The sequence below is a fragment of the Xenopus laevis genome, chromosome 9_10L, assembly GCF_017654675.1.
Source record: "Xenopus laevis strain J_2021 chromosome 9_10L, Xenopus_laevis_v10.1, whole genome shotgun sequence".
In the NCBI taxonomy this organism is placed as follows: domain Eukaryota; kingdom Metazoa; phylum Chordata; class Amphibia; order Anura; family Pipidae; genus Xenopus; species Xenopus laevis.
The window spans coordinates 15,015,378-15,038,552 of record NC_054387.1 but is presented as its reverse complement, the minus strand read 5'-3'; the positions used below and the strand labels follow the sequence as shown (position 1 = coordinate 15,038,552).

The 23,175-nt window shown below is 42.4% G+C and overlaps 2 protein-coding genes across 4 annotated transcripts; one reads left to right on the top strand and one right to left on the bottom strand.

Annotated features, from left to right (window-relative positions):
* Window positions 1-2,164: 2,164 nt before the first annotated feature.
* On the bottom strand, window positions 2,165-7,698 carry psma7.L (proteasome subunit alpha 7 L homeolog). The gene is made up of 7 exons (NM_001087585.1): window positions 7,516-7,698; window positions 5,519-5,645; window positions 4,657-4,781; window positions 3,643-3,765; window positions 2,637-2,756; window positions 2,464-2,526; window positions 2,165-2,387 (listed from the first exon to the last, which is right to left on the bottom strand). Exons 1-7 carry the CDS (start codon window positions 7,609-7,611, stop codon window positions 2,295-2,297), a joined length of 747 nt encoding a protein of 248 aa, NP_001081054.1. The 5' UTR covers window positions 7,612-7,698; the 3' UTR covers window positions 2,165-2,294.
* A 136-nt stretch (window positions 7,699-7,834) lies between these two features.
* On the top strand, window positions 7,835-23,175 carry ss18l1.L (synovial sarcoma translocation gene on chromosome 18-like 1 L homeolog). 3 transcript variants are annotated; one of them, XR_005963997.1, is made up of 12 exons: window positions 7,835-8,180; window positions 9,342-9,418; window positions 10,318-10,402; window positions 12,693-12,837; window positions 12,935-13,132; window positions 15,845-16,009; window positions 16,631-16,732; window positions 17,295-17,387; window positions 17,655-17,774; window positions 18,150-18,277; window positions 19,207-20,155; window positions 22,545-23,175. XR_005963997.1 is itself a non-coding variant. In XM_018234979.2 (11 exons), the coding sequence occupies exons 1-11, from the start codon at window positions 8,112-8,114 to the stop codon at window positions 19,231-19,233; spliced, it is 1,209 nt and encodes a 402-aa protein (XP_018090468.1). In that variant the 5' UTR covers window positions 7,835-8,111; the 3' UTR covers window positions 19,234-21,580. The 3 variants fall into 3 exon arrangements, 1 of the variants encoding a protein (XP_018090468.1); XR_005963996.1 differs by having other exon boundaries at window positions 19,207-20,407; window positions 22,545-23,174; XM_018234979.2 differs by lacking the exon at window positions 22,545-23,175 and having other exon boundaries at window positions 19,207-21,580.

Below are 23,175 nucleotides of genomic sequence, written 5' to 3'. Positions count from 1 at the left end.
TCCCCGATATGCCACTAACGGCATGGCTATATCGGGGGTAATTTGAACGTTCGGCCGAACGATCGAATTACGATGCGCCAAGGGGCTCCGACGGGTCGGTCGGTTAAAAATCCAACCTTCCCGATCGATATCGTGGCCAGACCGGTCCAAATGACCGATATCGGCAGCTTTATCTGCCCGTGTATGGCCACCTTAAAGGTGATTGTGTATATTCACGGGCTCTTAAGCTCAAGTCTACTAGAGGGCCCAAGTTCAACCATGAGTAGCAGTCTTGGAAAGGTGGGAGACAAATGTTGGTCTTTTACCCACTAATCTGCTAAACCTTTGTCTCCCTCCTCTAACTGCAGACTCGTGGTTTTTTGAATAAAGATAAATAGGAAACTTGTTTTTATTATAGTGACCTTTTGTAGTCCATCAGAATTGGTTTAGTGTGGGCAGGTTCTATCAGTTTATCAATGTCATGGCCTCATCCCCATTCAGACTTGTCAACTTTCTGCATATCTGGTGGATTTAGGTCCTTGTAGCTTTTTTTTTTTTCCCAACATGCACAATGGAGAGGTCTGAATTCTCATTAATTTCTTTGCAGTTAGATCTTCAGCTTCTAACATGGAAAACGTGATACTTGTGTGCATAGTACATAACTTGCATGCTAATACCAACTGGGATAAGAGTGACCGAACCATTATTGTCCATATTGATCTGTGTAGACCCAATCGGTTATACCATAAAACACTACCTGCGTAGGACAACTGCTGCACATAAATTGTAGCCTTTGAACTCACTCCTGCTTCAAAATTATTTACTTATCTGCCTTATTGTGACATTTGATATTCAGTAGCTAGTTAGTAACTGACAGCAGCACAGCCATGTGCAGTGAATTGGCAGAAAAGAAGATGGGGAGCATCTGTGATAAGAAACTGCAGTATTTCTTTGCATTCACAAACCTACTAGGTTCAATTTTACCAGAAGCCAATAACCCTGCCTGTATGGATTTAGGAGGAAACCAGAGTACCCGGAATAAAATATTGGGAGAACATATACTCCGTGTAGCTCATGCCCTGGCTGGGACTGAAACACGGATCCTAAAGCAGGGGTACCTAATTTTTTTTTTTTTTTTACCCATGAGCCACATTCAAAAATAAAGAGTTAGGGAGCAACACAGGCATGCAAAATTTTCCTGGGGGTGCCAAATAAGGGCTGTGATTGGCTATTTGGTAGCCCCTATGTGGACTAGCTGCCTACATTGAGACTCTGTTTGGCAGCACACCTGGTTTTTATACAACCAAAACTTGCCTCCAAGCCTGGAATTCAAAAATAAGCCCCTGCTTTGAAGCCGCTGGAAGCAACATGTTACTCACGAGCTACTGGTTGGTGAACACTGGCCTAAAGGAAGGAAAAAATGGTAATAGTATGGAGTTCTGCTATTAATATGGGGGCAGCAGGCCATACAAATCACTGATGCCCCCAACCAAAAAGCACTCACTTGTTGCTTTAACCCAGGGATCCCCAACCTTTTTGAACCCATGAGCAACATTCAGCAGTAAAAGGAGTTGGGGAGCAACACTAGCAAGAAAAATGTTCTTGGGGTGTCAAATAAGGGCTGTGATTGGCCATTTGCTAGCCCCTATGTGGATTCTCAACCTACACTGAGGCTCTGTTTGGCAGTGCACCTGGTTTTTATGCAGCCAGAACTTGCTCAAGCCTGGAATTCAAAAATAAGCTCCTGCTTTGAGGCCACTGAGAGCAACATCCAAGGGGTTGGGGAGCAACATGTTGCTCACGAGCTACTGGTTGGGGATCACTGCTTTAACCCCATCAATTCAATCACAATGGTAGCAAGAGAGCTTTTGATAAGACTCCTGGTTTGAAGATGAAATCCCAACAACACAATATACCATGCACTCTAAAAACATTGCTGAAATGTTAAGAGGGTAAAATCTATGTAAAAAATGCAAAGGGCAGTGGGTCCCAGAGTGCGTGGCTGCCCCAGCGTTGTGGGTTTAACGTTTATCTGGGTAACCCTTTATGCCTAAATTATGTCTTTTACCCATAACGTCTCATATAAAGCAGTTTTATTTAGTGCTGGACACCAATCGTTTAGCTCCACCCATCCGCTGTAGGGATTTCATATCCCTAATCTAAGGAAATGTGTCGCAGTCATATATAATTTAGGAAGCATTTAATGAACAAGTGCAAGTGTAAAGGAGCAGAATGGTAAAATTTAGAAAAAGACGTTGATTTATTGTAGAGCCAATCCTAAACACAATGAATATGTCAGTGCCACGTGCAGACCATTATGTGGTCTTCTTCTGCTTCTTCTTCTCGTTCTCCTCCTTTTCTTTCTCTATTTCAGCAACGTACCTCTCAATTTCCTCGGGGTTCAGTATCTGCCACAATAAACGAGATGTGTGTTAGGGGAATTCATCTGGGCAGATTCAGAGCCATGAAGGAACGGCACCTTACCTTGAGTGGCTGGTCTCTCCTCATAACTGCCAGCTCTATGTTTTTACCTCCGGACTGTACAACCTGAAGTAGAAGGAAACAGGCAGATGTGTTGGGGTGCAGCAATGACTGTATAAATGAGTGAGAATAAAGCTAAGGGGGGTTCCCCTGATGCAAAGTAGCAAGATACAAACCTCAAGCAAAGCCTTGATTACTAGTTTAATGGTCAGGTCGTCTGTCTCAATGGCTTCATCGGTGTAGTGCTTTTCCAAAAACTCCCGCACGGATTTCGCGCCTCTTCCAATGGCGTTGGCCTGTGATGCAACAGAGATGGTGAACTGCAAGCGACGCACCTTTTAGCTTATTCAGTTGTAGATCAACTTAAAGGTTGTTTAGAACAGGTCCATTTAAAGCATAAGAAGGGTTCATTTAAAGGAGAACTAAGGTTTAACTAATAAAGTAGGTATGTTTTAGGCTACTGTACCAGCCCAAGGAAACCACAACCTTTTAACAGTAAAGATCTGTGCCTCCAAAGATTCCCCAGTAGCTCCCCATCTTCTTTTCTGCTGATTTACTGCACATGCTCTGTGCTGCTGTCACTAAGCTTAGAGACCGGAGTACAATATATTAAATATATATGATATAAATCTCACACTATAAGGCTGATTAGTAAATAATCCAGATTATTGGTACCTGGCATTTTAGAAACCAGCACAAGTAGTGTCAGAATTTAATAATCAGACCTTTAGCATCAGTTTATATGACATGCAACCTAATTTCGGCTTGATGATTTGCAACAGCCCCTAAGATTAGCTTCTCAAAAGCAGCCAGAGCACAGCGAGCATGTGAATGTGGCAGACACTCCTACAATATCCAAGATGGGAAACTCCTGTGCCAACTTCACTATTAATATAGAGATGCTGAACCTTTTGGCTGGTTCATTTCTAGCTCAGTTAATTTCTAGCCATGTTAATTTTTAGGGGTTAGTTCTCCTTTAAATGCTAACTTTCTCCTTTATGTAGTGCAGGGAGCATGTTTTCACCTGAAAACCTTTGTTGAACCCATTGCCCAATGACTGGTCATTTCTTTAAAAGAATTCAGTCATTTTACACTTTAATCCTCCCTATTCAGCAACAAGCAGGTCGGCCTTATGTTATGTTTAGAGATATCCAGGAAGGAGGCAAGATGCGAGAACCCTACCTTCCATGCGTGGTACGTCCCAGAGGGATCTGTCTGGTAGAGGCGAGGGGTGCCGTCAAAGTCAAATCCCACGATCAGAGCAGAGATTCCAAAAGGACGGCGCCCGTTGCTCTGTGTATAGCGCTGGGGGAAATATACATGATATCAGTATAATACTGAATTGTTTTTCCTGCTATTAGCATGCAATATACTGCAGCCCCCAATCACCCTGCGGTACACATCACCCCAAAGTCCATACTAGGGATGCCCCAAATCCACTATTGGGGATTTGGCTGAATACCCAAATCCTAATTTGCATATGCATTCCATTTTGTGACAAAAAGTTACAGGCTTTCCCTTCCTGCATTTGTAAATTAGGATATGGTTCAGCCAGGCATGAGGATTCCAAAAAATCCTGCTGAAAAGGGATAAATCCTGCTGAAAAGGGATATATCCTGCTGAAAAGGGCAGAATCCTGCTGAAAAGGGCAGAATCCTGCTGAAAAGGGCAGAATCCTGCTGAAAAGGGCAGAATCCTGCTGAAAAGGGCAGAATCCTGCTGAAAAGGGCAGAATCCTGGATTAGGTGCATCCCTAGTCCCCCGAATACTTCGCAAAAAATTCGGCCAAATATTAAACTGAATAGTAATTTGCATATGCAAATTACGGGTGGGAAGAGGAAAACATTTTTTACTTCCTTGTTTTGTGACAAAAAGTCATGTGATTTCCCTCCCCACCCCTAATTTGCATATGCAAATTAGGATTTGGTTTGCCCGAGTAAAAGGGTTCGGCCGAAACCCGAACCGAATTCTGGATTAGGTGCATCCCTAGTCGAGACAGTACACTGCACTCCAGTATATTATGCAAATTCCGGAAACACCTCTATACCCATTGCCCAACAGATCATAGCACAGACCCATTTGCCCTGACAATTACCGCACATCCCTCCAAAACTCAGCAGGACATTGTGCAGCCCCCCCCCCAAAGCCAATTACCCAGCCCCCCAGCGAAACTTACGTCATTATATCCCACCTTACCTGCTTCAGACTGGCGATGTACCGTGTAATGTACTCCACCGTTACCGGATCTTCCACTGTCAGTCTGTGGCTCTGGCATTCAACACGAGCGCGGTTTATAACAATGCGAGCGTCGGCCGTGAGACCTACATATCGAAATAACTCATGACAATTACGAAATATAAAAGATTTGTATAAAGTAATTATTTTTGGCATTTCTCTATCCCATATCCTGGAGAAGAAGAAGTAAGTATTATTAAATGACAATCGCCTGAGCTGTGGGTGCCTCTGCGTATTAGGGGGCTCCAGTGGGCAGCAATTAGAGGCCCCTAATGTATATGGGAGCAGTTTGGGAGAGCAGGCTTCTTCTGTATCTGGCAACCAAAGTTGTGGCATGAGCCAGTATGGGAGCAGCAGTAGCTGAGTGGGATTTAGAAGCTCCAGGGGTTGTGGCATTCAAAATTAAGTCGGCAAAAGGGGTGCTGCTTTGCATAGTGGATGTTAACACCCCACGACAAAGCTCCTCTTCTTCGGGGCGACTAATCTCCCCAAACTGCCTTCCCGCGGTTTGAATGTGAATCGCCAGTGGGATGGCACTCGGAACGCTTTGTTTTCTGAAGTCGCCCGAAGATGCCTCACGAGGAAACTTCGCCAGCTTCGGAAAATGAAGAGCCATCCCGCTGCCAATTTACATTCTAGCCTTAATTTAACCTATTGAGGCAGAGACACACTGTCAGATTCGGGGAGATTAGTCGCCACGAAGAAGAGGAGATTTGTTGATGGGCGACTAATCTCCCTAAATCTGACCGCGTGTCTCTGCCCTAATAGTTGGTTAAAGGATAAGAAAAAACAATTTGCCCAGAGGTATCATAACTTTCATTACCAGCAAAAGCCATAAAGACATTTTCATCCAAGGCGCAGATTTTTCGCACGGTTCTCTCATCCTGGAGTTTTGCTACGGATTTCTTTTCCACACCTAGAACCACGATTTCCTTGCCACGGACGCCAACCTGATGGGGATGGATGAACCATTATTATGTATATTCTCACTGCCCCCTTCTGGAGAATATTCTTCTTCTCTCACCCCAGTGGAGGTCTCATCTTCCCTATTTATCCCCTTATGGAGGTCTCTTTATCTTTTCCTTCCCACATGGTCCTGCTTTCTAACCTTCCGCTAAGGTCCCTTTTACATATTCCCACCTTATGTTTGGGGGGATCTCAATTCCTCTCTTCCGATAAGTTTCTTTCCATTGTATCTCCCACTTAGGGTCTCTTCCTTTCCCTCTGCATGGGGGGGGGGTTGGGCCTGTTGGAAGAATAGGGGATCTCTTCCTCTGGGGGGGGGGGTGTCTCTCCCTTTCATTCTCCCAAATGGCTACTCTCACTTTCCTTCTAACCCTAGGGGGAGTATCTCCCGTTCCCTGTCTCCTCCAGGGTTGCCAGTTCTCCAGCCAAATTGGGCTACTAATTTAAAGCCCAGGTGGGTTTTGAAAGTACAAACTAGCCTCGATATGAATTTGGGCTACTTTTTTTTTCTTTTGGCTAGTTTGCACTTTGGAAACCAGCCACAGTTTTTTTTCTTGCCCTAATGTGCCAAGCCTGGTAACGAAGTTGTATGTATGTATGTATATTTTTATTTGTATAGCGCTCCTTGAGGGCAAAGCACTGTACAGCAAAACAATAAATTAGTAGTAATAAACTCATTGAAATAAGTAGGGATGCACCGAATCCAGGATTCGGTTCGGGGTTCAGCCAAATCCTCCTGCCTGGCCGAACCGAATCCTAATTTGCATATGCAAATTAGGATGGGAAGGGAAATTGCGTGACTTTTGGACACAAAACAAGGAAGTAAAAGGATTTTCCCCTTCCCACCCCTAGTTTGCATATGCAAATTAGGGTTCGGATTCGGTTCGGTATTCGGCAGAATCTTTCACAAAGGATTCGGGGGTTTGGCCGAATCCAAAATAGTGGACTCGGTGCATCCCTAATAACAAGTAACAACAAGTGCATTATTAGAAATACAATTCACATAAATATAAAATATAATTACAATACAGATGAAGTGCTCAGTGTCAAGAAAACAAAAGGCTGGAGGACCCTACCCCGTAGGGCTTACAGTCTAAATGAGGGGGTAACATACAGACACAATCTGGAGGGGTATTAAGGTGCTGTAGGTTACAATTTGTTACATATAAAAGTGCCAGTTCAGGTGTTATCCGGGTGCTCCCAGAGGTAGTCTTTGAATTTCGTTTTAAAAACACTGAAGGAGGATTCTCTCCGGATATTCCAAATATAAAGAGCCGCGTTGTTTAACAATTTGCCAAGTTTAACGTAAGACTACAATACCCAGCATGCAACGGGACAGACTTGTGTCGCAGTCGGGAGTCACCAGATTTTGGCCTCTGTACCCCCAGTCTCCCGTCACTCTTTTTCTGGTGACTTTCCTCAATTTCAGATAATTTTGCAGCAAAAAAAAAACAAAAAAATCTACTTGTCACCAAAATATCTATGTTTAAGTATTAGGGTCTTATGGGACCCCTATACCTCCTGGGCCCCCCCTCTCTGTAGTCACATTTTGGTTCATGGAAAAAATAAGCAAATCAGTGAAAACCTGAAAAAGGTGTATTTTCACATATGTTTATTCTTTTTAGACTTTTTTTCATTAAACACATTCTGCTGTTTTTGGGCTATTTTTGAAGTGCCTCTGGCCTGGTTTAATTAGTCCTGACAACCCTGGTCTCTCCCTTCCCTGGGGTTTGGAATTGGAATACCAGTTTCCCCCCCTATCAGTGAGGGAATATGGACTCCACCATGCCCTCTCCCCCTGGACTAAATGCGCCCGCCCGTGTCGTTGTGTGGGAAATGTTTCTCAGCACTCACCGCTGTGGATCCTTTCTTTACGGCCTCCTGTGCATATTCCACCTGGAAGAGATGTCCATCCGGGGAGAAGACAGTGATCGCTCGATCATAACTCATGTTGGCTCCGAGGACAATCCGCTCACAAACCGAAACCTGCTCAAAACAGCGCACTCATCCCTCTCCTATTCACTAACCTCACTTCCGCTTTGCACATGCGCCGCCTCCCCTACGAACCGCACGGCTTACGCTACGCAAACTTCGTAAACACAACTCCTCCTCCGAGATTCTGCCTTACCCGGCTCATGAGACAGGAAACCCGGCTCGTGGATCCAACCATTCTGCTGGGGGGGTGGAGACGTCATCAAGTGACTCTTACCTCAATTCTGTCAAACTGTTTCAAAATCGAATCAATTTTATCACGTGATTTAAATGTATCTGTATATCAATAAACATATTTCTTGATGGAACACGATAACCATGTGTAAATGGGTTCTTCCATTGACAAGTGCCTCCCCCCTCGTCTGCTGCAGAGAATGAGAAACCTTTGCCTAGTAATAGGCTGCTGATAATAAGAATATTCTGAAATAATTTATCCACTGAGGATCACAGGGGGCATCATGTCTGTGGCCTTTGCATCAGCCAGACCCAGAAGCAAGGGAGAGGTCACCCAGCAAACTATACAAAAGGTACTGATCTGCATGGGTTTATTATAAGGGTTTATTATAAGGGGAGGTGGGAATTAAATATAGCCCATGTGTCATACATAATGCAGAGGGCAGAAAATGGGCAACAAGGTTCCCCCTGTGGGAGGGGCAAGGGAATTAACAGCCTGCAAATATGCAGCTCATATCTATATATATCAGAATATTTAGTCTCCATGGCAGCACCATGCTTGGAATTTAAATGTCCTTACAGATGCCATTTCCTAGAATGATAACAAGAGCAGATGCATTCTGGGGTCCCTCCATCATCTCCTTAGGGAAAAGTAGGAGGGCGATCGTCACACTGTGCATTATATATATACACATATATATATATATATATACACATATATATACATACACCATTGTCTTTTACCCTTTTAAATCTTTCTGTCCTTTCCCCCAGTCCATGCTCTGATCCTCAGAGATCCTGAGAATCACTAAGCGCAATGATTAAAGAGGGATTAATACACAGAGATGTCGGCCAGAACACAGTTACTGGATGTGGTAGCTGAGGCTAAAGAAACACCTGCATCCTTCCTGCTCATGCTAAAGCAGAGATCATTCTAGCTTGATGCAGAGAAAGGGGGATCTTAGCCACTGAAGGGTGAAAATAAATCCTTGGTGACTCCAAAAGAGTATTCTTTGGAAGAGTATCCCACAACTGTGCTCACATAGTTAAACATAGCCACCATTTACTCTGTGTGCCTTCCTATTTTGCCTCACTCCATCTTGAAGTTGACAGTGTTACCTGGCTGCACAAAGCAGATATGTTTGGAGGTTGCATATGTCTCCTATTCATTTTCCAGCCTGCCTGGTTGCTAGGGTAAGCAAGTTCTTAGATCACAGTTTGACTTGTAATATGGAGAGCTGCAGAAAAGACCATAGAAACAAATAAGTAAACGTTTTATAAGAATATAACTGTGTGTAGAATGGCAAAATGTCCCGATTCCCGATTCGGGGCAGTTTAGAATTCTCCAAGAACCGCGTGTTGTCGAAACCCACAGTTATATATCATAGTCACTTCCACTGTCAGAAGTGCTGCTGGGAGTTGTAGTCTGACAGTTGCACTTGCTATTGGGGTTGGGGGGATTCATATTTGTAGGGGAGACTCTCTGGCCAACCCTTTTTCTTTGTTTTTAACAGATGCTGGATGAAAACCATCATCTAATACAATGTATCATGGATTATCAGAGCAAAGGCAAGACTGCTGAGTGTACACAGTAAGTAGAAGCGTGAAACGTGTAAGTGTACACAGTAAGTGCAGAGTGCGAGTGTACTCATTAGGAGAGTGCAGACTATGAGTGTACTCAATTAGAGAGTGTAGACTATGTGTGTACGCAGTAAGTGAGTGCAGACTGTAAATGTATTAAATTAGAGAGTGTAGACAGTGAGTATACTCAGTAAGAGAGTGTAGTCAGTGAGTAGACTCAGTAAGAGAGTGTAGACAGTGAGTGTACTCAGTAAGAGAGTGTAGGCAGTGAGTGTACTCAGTAAGAGAGTGTAGACAGTGAGTGTACTCAGTAAGAGAGTGTAGACAGTGAGTGTACTCAGTAAGAGAGTGTAGACAGTGAGTGTACTCAGTAAGAGAGTGTAGACAGTGAGTGTACTCAGTAAGAGAGTGTTAACAGTGAGTGTACTCAGTTAGAGAGTGTATACTGAGTGTACTCAGTAAGAGAGTGAAGACAGTGAGTGTACTCACTAAGAGAGTGTAAACAGTGAGTGTACTCAGTAAGAGAGTGCAGACTGAGTGTACTCAGTAAGAGAGTGTAAACAGTGAGTATACTCAGTAAGAGAAGAGAATATAGACTGAGTGTACTCAGTAAGAGAGTGTAGACAGTGAGTGTACTCAGTAAGAGAGTTAAAAGTGTGAATATACACAGTGAGAGATTGCAGAGAGAGAGGTAAAGGTGCAATAGGTACCAGTGTTCTTGTGAATAACTGTTTTCCTCTAAAATCATACTAAATCATACCAAACCTAAAGTGCAACATAGAATTGATGATATATAAAGCACTTGATTCATAACATCTGCATTGCTGGCAGGGACTGCTGGGAGTTGTAGTCATTTGACAAGCAGTGCTCTTTATCCACATATTATGTTTCTTTTTGCATTTTTCTCAGATACCAACAAATCTTGCACAGGAACCTTGTGTATTTAGCCACAATTGCCGACTCTAACCAGAACATGCAGTCTCTTCTCCCCGCGGTGAGTGAAAATATGGTTTTGTCTGCCCAACAGTAAAAGATGTGGAAGACAGTGAGAGAGTGGTGGGGGGATGTTATGGTCTCCAAAATGATCACTTCTCAAACCTTTGGCTAAGATCCAATGTGGACACACCCACTGAAAGGCATAGAGGTACTTGCAGCTATTGAGCCTGAGTATTTTGCACCCCAGGCGTTGCACCTATGGCTGGCTGGAAAATCATAGTGAATACAAAGGTCCATAATTGATGGTACTTGTGTATTTTATGAAAGCACCTTTCCGCACTGTGCTCTTTAAAATCCACCCGATAGGCTGGCGCGGCACATCACTGCATTTTATGTGATGATTTTCGTCTATTTATTTATTTATGATCTTACTTTGGTAAGGCACTTTTTGTTTTTAAGCACTTTCAGATCTGGTGCAGTAAACCTCTTGGTTAAGGCATGGGTCTAGGGGGAAGATGTGTGGCATTTGGGATCCTTCACCCCCTGAAATCTAGCCCCACCTTGTGCACATTTATTGTTGGGTCCTATATGGAGGTCGATTTGTTTATCCTGACCCGTTATACATCTTTGGACTGGAAACAGACGGACAAATGGACCCCCCTAGCCTTGTGGCAAATGGGATATGAAGACCCTTGTCTCCTGCAGGGCCTTTTGGCCAGGAACCCCTTTAAGATAATTTTGTGCCTTTTGGCCAAGGTGACCTCAGAGATTTGTAGACTCAACCTTTTTTAAGGCTGATATTGTACCCTTGATGTACTTTTGTGGGGGGTTTTTTGCACATGGGTGATGGGGCACATTTGGGCTCCCGAGTAATAAGTGTATATTTATATAATACACAAAAGCTATGAATATCTTGTAAATTATATCCTTATAAACGGTGAGTTCTGATGTCATCAGTTATAAACGATGAGTTCTGATGTAATTTCTGTCGCACGACTCACTGAAATTTGTGTATTATAATAAATAAAGTACCCCCAGTTGTAAAATATAAGGATATTAGGGGGCACATTTACTAAGCTCGAGTAAAGGATTAGAATGAAAAATACTTTGAAATTCGAAGGTTTTTTTTTGGCTACTTCGACCTTCGACTACAACTTCGAACTAAAAATCGTACGACTATTCGACCATTCAATAGTCGAAGTACTCTTTAAAAAAAACTTCGACTACCTACTTCGCCACCTAAAACCTACCGAGCACCAATGTTAGCCTATGGGGAAGGTCCCCATAAGCTTTCTATGCTTTTTTTGATCGAAGGAAAATTCTTCGATCGATGGATTAAAATCCTTTGGATCATTCGATTCGAAGGATTTAATCGTTCGATTTTTCCTTCGATCGTAGTAATTGCGGTAAATCCTTTGTCTTCGATATTCGAAGTTGAAGGATTTTACTTCGATGGTCGAATATCGAGGGTTAATTAACCCTCGATATTCGACACTTAGTAAATGGGCCTTTAGATGTTACCTCTGAGTTCCATGACCTGTATACAAATATATGGTCATGAAACTCCTCGGTAACTTCCTTATATTTTACAAGAGGGGGTACTTTATTCACTAATTCTGGAACTAGTGTCTGGCAGTATATGCTTTATGGCATGGATTCTATACACTATATGCGTAATCTCACAAGACCCATTTACTATAAAACCCTGTATACAAAATGATGATCAACTTGTGATCATAGTGTTGTTTCTAATGGGATCCATACCCTGCAGCTTATAAATAAAACAAATTCATGCTTTTATGATTCCCTAACCAGACAGTAAATTATAAGACTCGCTGTGTCCAAAAGGAAAGCTTTTGGAAGGGGTAATATGAGATAAAATACTTGACTACATCACAATTCACAATTCTATGAGTTTGGCCCAGCATGGGTTTATGTGTAATAGAGCTTGCCAGACTAATTGTATTGCTTTTTATGAGCAGGTGAGCAACAACCTAGACTGGGATGGCAGTGGATGTGATCTGCTTAGAATACAAAGCATTTGCTATAGTACCACACAGGTTACTGGTTAAATAATGGAATATTGGCCTGAAAGATATTATTTGTACTTGGATAGAGTACTGGCTAAAGGATAGATTTGTGGTAAATGGAACATTTTCTAATTGGACCAGTGTTGTTAGTGGAGTACCACAGGGGTCTCTTGGTCCTTTGTTTTTAAACTAGTTTTTTTGGAAGTGGGTAAAAGTGGGTGGGTAAAATATTGTTTCTATTCTTGCTGATGATACTAAACTGTGGGAGTGGTGGCTGCCATAGTGTTTGCCTCAGACATTACCTGGTTTTGTTTGCAGCCTCCCACACAGAACATAAACCTGGGACCCGGAGGGTTGTCCCAGACGGGCCCCAGCCAGACCCTGCACTCTCAAGGGAACTTGAGTGACGCTTTGGGATCCAGCCTGCCACCCTCTTCACTTATGCAGGGTCAGATCAGCAATGGTGAGGCCCCTCCATCACTGTTGGCTGGCACTGCCAGCATGGCAACTCTATGTGTCTGATCCCCAGCTCTTACCCACCTCTTTCTTTTCTTTCTCAGGACCAAACCATGTGTCCATGCAGCAGTGTGGCCAAACCACTTTGCCCACCACTACCATGAGTATGGCTGTGAGTACCCATGGCAGTGCCCCTGGATATAGCCACACTGTGCCAAGCTCTCAGAATGTGCCCATGCAGAGCCAAGGGAGCATTGGCAACTATGTGGCACGGGCAAACATGAACATGCCAAGTAACCCAGGTAACATCGTTTTTTTATTTTGTCCACACTGGCAATGATCATACAAGTATGGGCTGCCGTGTGGTTTTTCTTGGACAGTACAGTATGAGGGTATAGCTTATTGTGTGACCAGAACATTCCTTCTCTGTATATTTGTATTTGTACATATAGGAGGAAGGTGCCATATTGTTTCCCTTAGATAGTACAATATGAGGGTATAGGTTATTGTGTGCCCAGAACATTCCTTTTCTGTATATTTGTATTTATACAAATGGGAGGAAGGTGCCATATTGTTTCCCTTAGACAGTACAGTTTGAGGGTATAGCAGTCAGGGGTCAGATTTGGTGAGGTGAAAATGTGTGGGGGCCGGCCATTCAGCCTGACATTCTTTGACCCATAACATAAATGCAAATTTACAATTTTAGGAGATTTTTTATTGTAAATGGCATTTCTTCACACAGACCAGAAGAAACCAAAACCCTAATTTGAGCTTTAGAACATCCCACATCTAACTGGTAATGGTGTTTATAGATATTAGAAGACTCCCGGGTTTATAGCCGGTGGATCATTTCCGGACTGAACAAGCCTGGCTTAACCCCAAACGGTTTTGATTACCCTGTTCTTTGTAAACAAGAGATATGTGACCATGGCTACGAAGCTTGTAGAAGTAGTAATGCTAGCAGCGATGGGAGAACCCAGATAAAGGTGCAAGGCTTATATTATATATTATTATTATCTATTATAGAAAAAGGAAAGTGCACAATGTTTCAGGGTAGTAACCCTTCCTGGGGTGAAAAAAGGTGACTGTTTCCAACAAGCATTTTTATACATTTACAATCATGCCCATAATAGGTTCAGTTAAAAGATAATTATTCCCAAGTGTTCCATTTAACTGCATAAATAAGAGCATGATAGCACAGTCCACCACAATTCTCCACATTGGCACCTGTATTGAGTGTTTCTAAAGCAATGTCTCTAAACCTGTAATCCAGTGTTCAATCATTATAACAGCCTGAGTAGCATCTCATCTCTTACCATTACTCTATTCAGTCAATGGAAGATCATAAAAAATCATGGAATGTGCAAATCTCACCTCCGGCGAGAACTAGCACTTTATCCAGTGACGTCATGACGTCACGCGCACACACTAACGTGCACTACGTCACTGCGCACAGCCGGCGCGGCTCAACAACGGACTCCTGGCTCGGGCCATCCACTTGGGTGCAAATTTTTAGCTTATTTTATTTATGAATGGGTGAATCCTACAGGCCAGTCCAAAATTGAAAGCCGCAATTGCCCCGCGGCCCGTAGTTTGGCCTGGTATAGCTTATTGTGTGCCAAGAACATTCCTTCTCTGCATATTTGTATTTTTATATATATATATATATATATATATATATATATATATATATATATATGTGTGAGGAAGGTGCCATATTCTTTACCTTAGACAGTACAGTATGAGGGTATAGCTTATTGTGTGCCCAGAACATTACTTCTTTGTATATTTGTATTTATACATATGGGAGGGAGGTGACATATTGATTCCCTTAGACAGTACAGTATGAGGGTATAGCTTATTGTGTGCCCAGAACATTCCTTCTCTGCATATTTGTATTTATATATATATATATGAGGAATGTGCCATATTGTTTCCCTTAGACAGTACAGTATGAGGGTATAGCTTATTGTGTGCCCAGAACATTCCCTCTTTGTATATTTGTATTTATACATATGGGAGGGAGGTGACATATTGATTCCCTTAGACAGTACAGTATGAGGGTATAGCTTATTGTATGCCCAGAACATTCCTTCTCTGTATATTTGTATTTATACATATGGGAAGGAGGTGCTGTATTGATTCCCTTAGACCAGTGATCCCCAACCAGTAGCTCGTGAGCAACATGTTGCTCTCCAACCCCTTGGATGTTGCTCTCTGTGTCCTCAAAGCAGGTGCTTATTTCTGAATTACAGGCTTGGAAGCAAGTTTTAATTGCATAAAAATTAAGTATAGTGTTAAGTAGAGCCTCTTGTAGGCTGCCAGTCCACATAGGGGTTACCAAACGGCCAATCACAGCCATTATTTGGCACCCCAAGTGACTTTTTCATGCTTGTGTTGCTCTCCAACTCTTTTACATTTGAATGTGGCTCACGGGTAAAAAAGGTTGGGGACCCCTGCCTTAGACAGTACAGTATGAGGGTATAGCTTATTGTGTGCCCAGAACATTCCTTCTCTGTATATTTGTATTTATACATATGGGAAGGAGCTGCCATATTGATTCCCTTAGACAGTACAGTATGAGGGTATAGCTTATTGTGGCCCAGAACATTCCTTCTCTGTATATTTGTATTTATACATATGGGAAGGAGGTACCATATAGATTCCCTTAGACAGAACAGTATGAGGGTATAGCTTATTGTGTGCCCAGAACATTCCTTCTCTGTATATTTGTATTTATACATATGGGAAGGAGGTGCCATATTGTTTCCCTTAGACAGTACAGTATGAGGGTATAGCTTATTCTGTGCCCAGAACATTCCTTCTCTGTATATTTGTATTTATACATATGGGAAGGAGGTGCCATATTGTTTCCCTTAGACAGAACAGTATGAGGGTATAGCTTATTGTGCGCACAGAACATTCTTTCTCTGTATATTTGTATTTATACAAATAGGAAGGTGGTGTCATATTGATTCCCTTTTTGTGCTGATTATTATCAAATTGTTCTCTAGTGACCATGATGCACCAGCAGGCCACAAGCTCCCATTACACTTCAGCGCAGGCAGGCACCCAGCATTACCAGGGACAGCCTTCCATCTCCATGATGAACCAGAGCAGCCAAGGAAGCAGCATGATGGGTCAGAGACCACTTGGACCCTACCGGCCCTCACAACAAGGTACTCTGTGATATCTGACCAATGAAAACCACTTGCCTGCTGCCTGGCCAATCTCTCATGGGAACATGCACATCAAGCACAGGCAATGTTTGGCACTCTAATTGTACTACAGATTCCAGCATTCTCTATCAATTCATCTCAATTCCAAAACAACTGAAATACCTATTCCTAAAATGCATGTACAGGTATGGGATGGGTTATCTGGAAACCCATTATCCAGAAAGGTCCAAATTACAGAAAGGCCATCTCCTATAGACTCCAAATTATCCAAATATTCCAAATTTTTAAGTTTTCGATTTCCATTTTCTCTGTAATAATTAAACAGTACCTTGTACTTGATCCAAACTAAGATATGATTAATCCTTATTGGAAGCAAAACCAGCCTTTTGGATTTATTTAATATTTATAATAATTATATTATATATTTTCTATTAGACTTAAGGTATGAAAATCCAAATTTCGGAAAGATCTTTTATTTGGAAAAACCCAGGTCCCGAGCATTCTGAACAAGAGGTTCCATACCTGTACAACCATTGCTGAATATTTAACTGGAGATCTTCTGGATATTTGAGAGCTTTGGCCTTAAATAACATATTCTGTGTTCCACTCCCTTTGGTACAGGCTCTTCCCAGCAGTACCTGGGGCAAGAGGAATATTACAGCGAACAGTATGGCCATAGTCAAGGATCTTCAGAACCCATGACTCCACAGTACTACACTGATGGTAAGAGGGTGTCACTGACCTCTGCATGGGGCTTTTCGGAGTGGGGGAGAGACCATATCACATTAGGGGGCAGATTTATCAATGGTCGATTGCTAGAGGTTTTTTTTTTTCCTTGAATGAACTTGGATTACCTCGAAACTCAAATAATACCTTATTTAAGAAAAAACTTGAACATCTAAAACTCGAACGAATATTTCCGACCCGAAAACTCGAATCGAATTAGACTAAACTCGAATCGAGTTTTTCTTAGAAAAAAACTTGAATGTCAGGAAGGCTATTAACATGTTCAAATGGGTCACTGGACCTCTACCATTGACTTTTACATGAACTCGGCAGGTTTTAGGTGGCGAATAGTCGAATTCGAGTTGTTCCCAGGGTCTAGGTATGATAAATCTCGAATTTGAGTTTGGATTATTCCCAATTGGAATTTTTGACCAAAAAACCAACTTGAAAATTTGAATTCGTATTTACAATTGGAACCTCAATAAAGCTGCCCTAAAGCCATTCTGTAAAGACTTTTGTGAATATCAGTTTGTAAGCAACCTCCTCCTCTGATTGGCAGGGCATGGGGACTACTCCTACCAGCAGTCATCATATGGAGAGCAGAGCTACGACCGGACATTTGAGGATTCCTCTCAGCATTACTACGAGGGAGGTTAGAATCCAGCCTCTTTCCAGTGGTGCCAGGGCACCTTGCATACCCTCCATGGGCACCCAGGCCCCTGGACATCTCCTTTGATAAGTGAAACTAGTGGGATCGGCCTGAGTCCATAAAGATAGCCTATGTACTGATTATCAAAGACTTGTGCCTCTATCCAGCCCCTACCTACCAGTTTATCTAGATCTACCTGTATATATCGTATCTATGTGTCTGTCCATCTCCACACCTGTATATCTATCTGGTCTATCTGTATCTGTCCAGGAAATGCGCAGTACAGCCAGCAGCAGACAGGATACCAGCAAGGGAGTGGCCAGCAGCAGGCATATTCACAACAGCAATACTCCAATCAGCAGAACTACCCCGGGCAGCAGCAAGGATATGGTAAGTAAGGCAGATACAGGGTAGGTGTCTCCCTGTGGCTAATGTAGGGTGTGGGGGCATCCAGCAAGGTTCCTAAATGGTCCCTATCATTATCTAGTTCTTCTGGGAAACCCTTTTCCTCCCAGTGGATCTGATCTGCTCCCAAGCAATATGGACTACATTGATTTGCAGATAGCTGAAAGCAGGTAGTTGTAGTTAGACAGCAATACTATAAGAACATGTTCGTTTTCCTGGATCCAAATTCCTTTTGGATAAAGGAGAACTTCATATCTGGGAAGACGAGGTGGTGGATGAAGATGGGGTGTAATATACACAGGCTCATGATCATCTGATAAAAAGCTTGCAGTCTAATCATCATCATGCCTTTATTCTTAGTTCCAGCACAAGGAGCATCCTCACAGTATTCTGGCTACCAGCAAGGTCAGGGCCAGCAGTATCCCAGCTACCGGACCTCCCAGACAACATCCACTGCCCAGCAACAGAGGCCTTATGGCTATGAGCAGGTACGACCTACACCTTCAAGCACTCTGACATTCACCTCCTACAAGTTCTTTTACCCCCGTCAAATTTATTTGGATATATTTCTTTTCATCAAAAGGATATGGATCTTGGATCATACCATGATAGTCAGTAGGGGAAGTTGTGTATGAACTCCCCTCACCAGATCAGCTGTGAGGCCCTACATCTTTTCCCCCTTTTTTATAATTTTTGTATAGTTTTTTTTTTTCCTGCTGCAAACAGCTCAGCCCCAGACTGATAGCAGCATCAGCTGGTGACCAAATCAGGTAAAGGTCCACTTTTTTGACAACCTCATCATACGAGTGACTCTTACCAACTAGCCAGCTTAACAACTGAATTCCAGTATGTGTCAGTAAATTGCCACACTACATGAGCTATTAGCAGCAGGAGAAATATTTGGACGAGTAAGCCATGTAAAGGAGACATTGTGCCAGTTCATTATACTTTTTTTTTATATAAAAGGAAAGTACTCAAAAAGTAGCGTTTTGGGCTGATTTATTGAAAATTTCTGCAAAAAACCTTCTAGTCCTGTCCCTCATATCCTAGGCTGTGCAGGGAGCCAGCGGCACTCAGCATATTACACTGTAGGTTAGGAACCAATTAGCAGCTAGACTGTCCTAATAGGAAAATATCTGTTTCTGCTTGTGTGTCTGCAGGGATGTGATTGTCTTTCCCCCTCCTGCCAGGACTGTTTGGAAATGCCCACCCCTCATTTGAAACATTGACAGGGACCATAGCTGATCTATAGGGAGCTCCAATAAAGGGGCCATTTTTAAAGAAAATATAAATTTGTAGCTCAATCTAAAACCAGCACCATATAGTATTCATTATTGTCTACAAAATTAGAGGTCTGAGTGGCCCTGTGGACTAACTCCCTGACCAGCTTTTTTTTGCATGTGTTCCATCTTTACAGGGTCAGTATGGAAATTACCAGCAATAAACGGATCAGCCGGCCAATTGCTCCTCATACAGTGGCTCCTGGGGAACAATTAGGCAGGACTGTGCTGGGTGCTTGTATATATTCCGCTCCTCACCTCACAGCACAAATGGAACCGAGGATAACGGACATGGACACTCCCTCCATAAAGAACTTGATTTTTCCTGAAGGCAACTGATTGTACATACATGGTACATTTCCTCATGGGTGGTGTTGTTAGACGGCACTGAACCTCATCTCAGTCCAAGGAACCACTACGACCAGAAGCCAAATCTAGAGACTACTTTGTGATTAAACTACAAGAGAACACAGCTAATTTGCAATAAGATGCTGGACAGACATGTGGCAGTTCTAGAGTCTAGTGAGGTACCACCTGCCTATGTGTAATCTGTGCAGAACCCCAGGTGGCATCTAGCATGTCTGCCATTTTTCTACTGCCCTTCATTTATAGTATAGACAGGCATCTCTGTCTCCCCTAATACATCCCTGTAGTAACCCATAGTCCAGTATAGTCAATTTATGTTGTACAATCCAGATATGATGATGATGATGGCGATAAGGTGGTTGCACTCTGTTCTGCTTGAATTCTATCCATGATGCCAGATACCTGGAGGCTTGTTTTGGCCCAATCCATATATGTGACCCAAGAAGGCTCAAGGATGGTCCAATCTCTTAAGAAGCAAGACCTTAGATGTGCGTAGGAGGTTCTTGAACCAATCTTAGAAACCAGATAAAATCCAAGATGGCTGGAGGCTGTTCTTAAATAAAAGCTAGACATGATCCCAGATGGCTGCACATTGTTCTGCATGAATGGGCAGCTAGGATTCACGATGACTGCAGGATGCTCTTGTTCCAGTACATTAGGAAGAGGTTCATCACTCAAGATGTTCTTGGACTGTTCCATTGGAAAGCCATTTTGTAGACTGTGAGTTTCTACTTTCATTTGTGTTCCGGTGATGTTCTTCAGTTCGAGTGTCTCTGTTGAGTGCACCAGAGAAGATAGGCGCAACCCGTCGTTTCACATGATTGGCAGCTTATGTGTTAATGTTGGGTTTTTTTTGTGTGATATTTACTGTATTTCTGCACCCACAGAGCTTACATTCTAATACCTGGATTGTCCAACCCAAGGTCACACACAATCTGAAAGAAAATGTATCCACTTTTTTGCCTCTCTATGGTGGGTTATGAGGTTGTTTATTGTTGTTATTAGTTATAAACCAGTTTAAATATTATAATGCAAGGCCACAAGGACAAAACAGTTGCACTTTCGCTATTTACATTGATTTGGGTTATTTTCTGTGTTCTTTTATTTATTTTTATTTTTTTTATACCCTGGCTGGTGCATTTTTATGTAAAGATTGGATTTACTTGGAGATAGATAATGTATAGGCACCCAGTGAATTCAGCCTTCTTCGTCTATTTAGTTTTACTTATGCAGGAGGCATCCCCTGAAACTTCTCTGCTCATTTGTACCATTCTTGTCACATTGAATAATCAAACTGAACAGAGAAGTGTCAGGGGATGCTTCCTGCAGTTCTGGTTTGCTGGCCAGTAGGACAAAAAACAGGGACCACTCCTGTTGCATATTAATTATTGTTAGCAGTGCAGAACTGCTTTCATGAAAACTAAAAGAAATAATGAATGTAAATTGCTGATAAACAATGTGCCAATTAAGAATGACCCTTCACCCCCCCCCCACCCCCACAGCCTTCCAGTGGTTGCAAGATTGCAAGATTTTATTCTTGCACCTTGTGAAAGATACAAGATGGCTGACGTTAACACATTTATCTGGGTTTCAGAGCCAAAAAGGGGTAAGAACATGTAAAGCAAGAAGCACACTGAGGTTAGGGTGCCATATACTGTAGGTCTTAAAATCATCCCACAAAACACAATAAGTGTGGTCCCTAATGTGTTAATACACAGCAACTCCCAGCATCCTGATTCTGGGGAATGTGTGAACCAAAGATTTATTTCTATAGGTGCTTTCTTTCTTTCTTTCAATGGAAACTGAAGCTAAAATACATGATGAACCTATGAGAAGATTATATAGTGGAAAGTGGAGAGGAAACATTCTTGCAGGGGGACTTGGAAAAGTCAAGTTACACCACTGCTTGTAGGGTTTGGGGGTGGAGAAGGAAGGGGTTCAAATGGGAAAAAGTTTTACAGTTCTAATGTACGGTATCCAGGGGAGGGTTATTTTGTATTTATTTGCTGTCAGTGTCTCCTGTATAGTTTGTTAGCAGCTCCAGGGGTGGGAAATCGCTTTGTGATGAAAAAATATTCTTTATTTGCCACCTCTGTATTTCTGAATGTTTGGAAAATATGTCTTTTATGAAGATTTCAAAGAACAGTGTCTTACGGAGTCCTTTTTTATCCTTTATTTATAGAGTGTCAACATATACCGATTCACTCACATCTCAAAGTGTTTGTTACTGGGACACAGTGAAAGATTTATGCTCCTCCCAAATCTGAAACAATACCCACATTCGATTATTTCAGCATTTCTCTTTCTGTGTGTTCAGTGGCTTAACTAGGAAGCGAACCCCGCAATTGCAGGGAGTTCCAAGGGACAGTGGGGCTCAGAGAGAGGTGGGGAGCTGGGGCCACAAGTGGGCAACAGGGCAGGGTGGGTCCGGGTAGGGTTGGAAGTGAGCGCCAGGCCCCTCTGAAGAGTTTTTGTGCAAAGGCGCCTGGCGCCAAGTAGTTACACCACTGTGTGTGTTGCGAGACTACTGCTCCTATTATTTGGAAACCTGTTTTCAAGAAAGACGTGAAATACATGAATATGGCATTCATGTATATCATGTCTATCTATATATAGTCCTAAGCAAATAATCATTTTAATGATTTGTTTTTTCTCTGTAATAATAAAGGGTGCCTTGTGCTTGATCCCAGCTAAGATACAATTAATTCTTATTGGAGGCAAAATTTTTAGTAGACTTAAGGTGTGTTGATCAAAATTACAGAAGGGATTCCTTATCTAGAAAACCCCAAGTACCAAGCATTTTGAATAAAAATCCCATACATACATATGTAGAGTCCCTGCCAGAACAAATGAGAGAGTTATGCAAAAATACTTCCCTGAGCAAGCACAGCAAGTGGCTATGTTGTTTTATGGTAAATGAAAGTTTTATTTAAAAAAAATTTTTTTTTTTTTGCATAATAAAATGTTTTTTTCACTTTACAAAATAGGTTTTATTGGTAGGGGTGCCTTTTAACATCAGAGGTCAGTAGCAGTAGTTGTAGCAAATAGGGGTTTTCATTACTTGCTCCAATAATGTAATGTAGCCATGAATCTTGTGTGTTTTTCGTAGTGTTGGAGCTGGAGAGCGCAAACCCCTGAAGTAAAGTATGGTGACCCACGCACACAACAACTACTTTGCCTCCTACCTGACCCTCTTCCTGCTGGACCAGTAACCCGCAGACCCAGACCCACTACCTGCTTAACATCTGCATATTTTGCAAGTGCCTGACCCCCTGCAGGAGTCTACTGGTGCTACTGTAATATTATGGTGCCAATCAGGCCAGTACTGGAAATCGATTCTGGCAAATTGGTTCTGGCAAATGCCAGAGGGGCTGCTGTAAGGTAGACAGTCACTATTTATTGTACTGGTGCAATGTCCCTTCTAATTCCTTCTCAGCTATTAGTGCAAAAATTGCTTTGTGTGCACTTTTTTAAAAACTGTGTGTGCAGGTCAGAATAAATGTAATTAATTTGATGTAAATAATTTGCTGTGTGCACTGGCCTCCAAATCTGTACACGCAAACACGAGCGCACAGCTTAGAGGGAACATAGCCTGGGGGCCTGTTTTCTTGGAATGCCAGGGCCTATTTAGAATCCTAGTACCTGCTACCAACACATTAATGCTTTGTGCCTGGCATAATGTAGACAGCATTCCCCTTGCTTTGCACTCCAATTATATTTGCACAGTGGGAGGATGGCAC

Bases quoted from the DNA above. Each gene is read 5' to 3' on its own strand.
- psma7.L (NM_001087585.1), bottom strand. From the start codon at position 7,611: ATGAGTTATGATCGAGCGATCACTGTCTTCTCCCCGGATGGACATCTC. The intron at 3,766-4,656 runs GTAAGGTGGGAT...TATTTCCCCCAG, and splicing joins ACATCGCCAGTCTGAAGCAG to CGCTATACACAGAGCAACGG. The intron at 2,527-2,636 runs GTTTGTATCTTG...CTTCTACTTCAG, and splicing joins TAATCAAGGCTTTGCTTGAG to GTTGTACAGTCCGGAGGTAA.
- ss18l1.L (XM_018234979.2), top strand. From the start codon at position 8,112: ATGTCTGTGGCCTTTGCATCAGCCAGACCCAGAAGCAAGGGAGAGGTC. The intron at 12,838-12,934 runs GTGAGGCCCCTC...TTTCTTTCTCAG, and splicing joins GCAGGGTCAGATCAGCAATG to GACCAAACCATGTGTCCATG. The intron at 17,775-18,149 runs GTAAGTAAGGCA...CTTTATTCTTAG, and splicing joins CGGGCAGCAGCAAGGATATG to TTCCAGCACAAGGAGCATCC.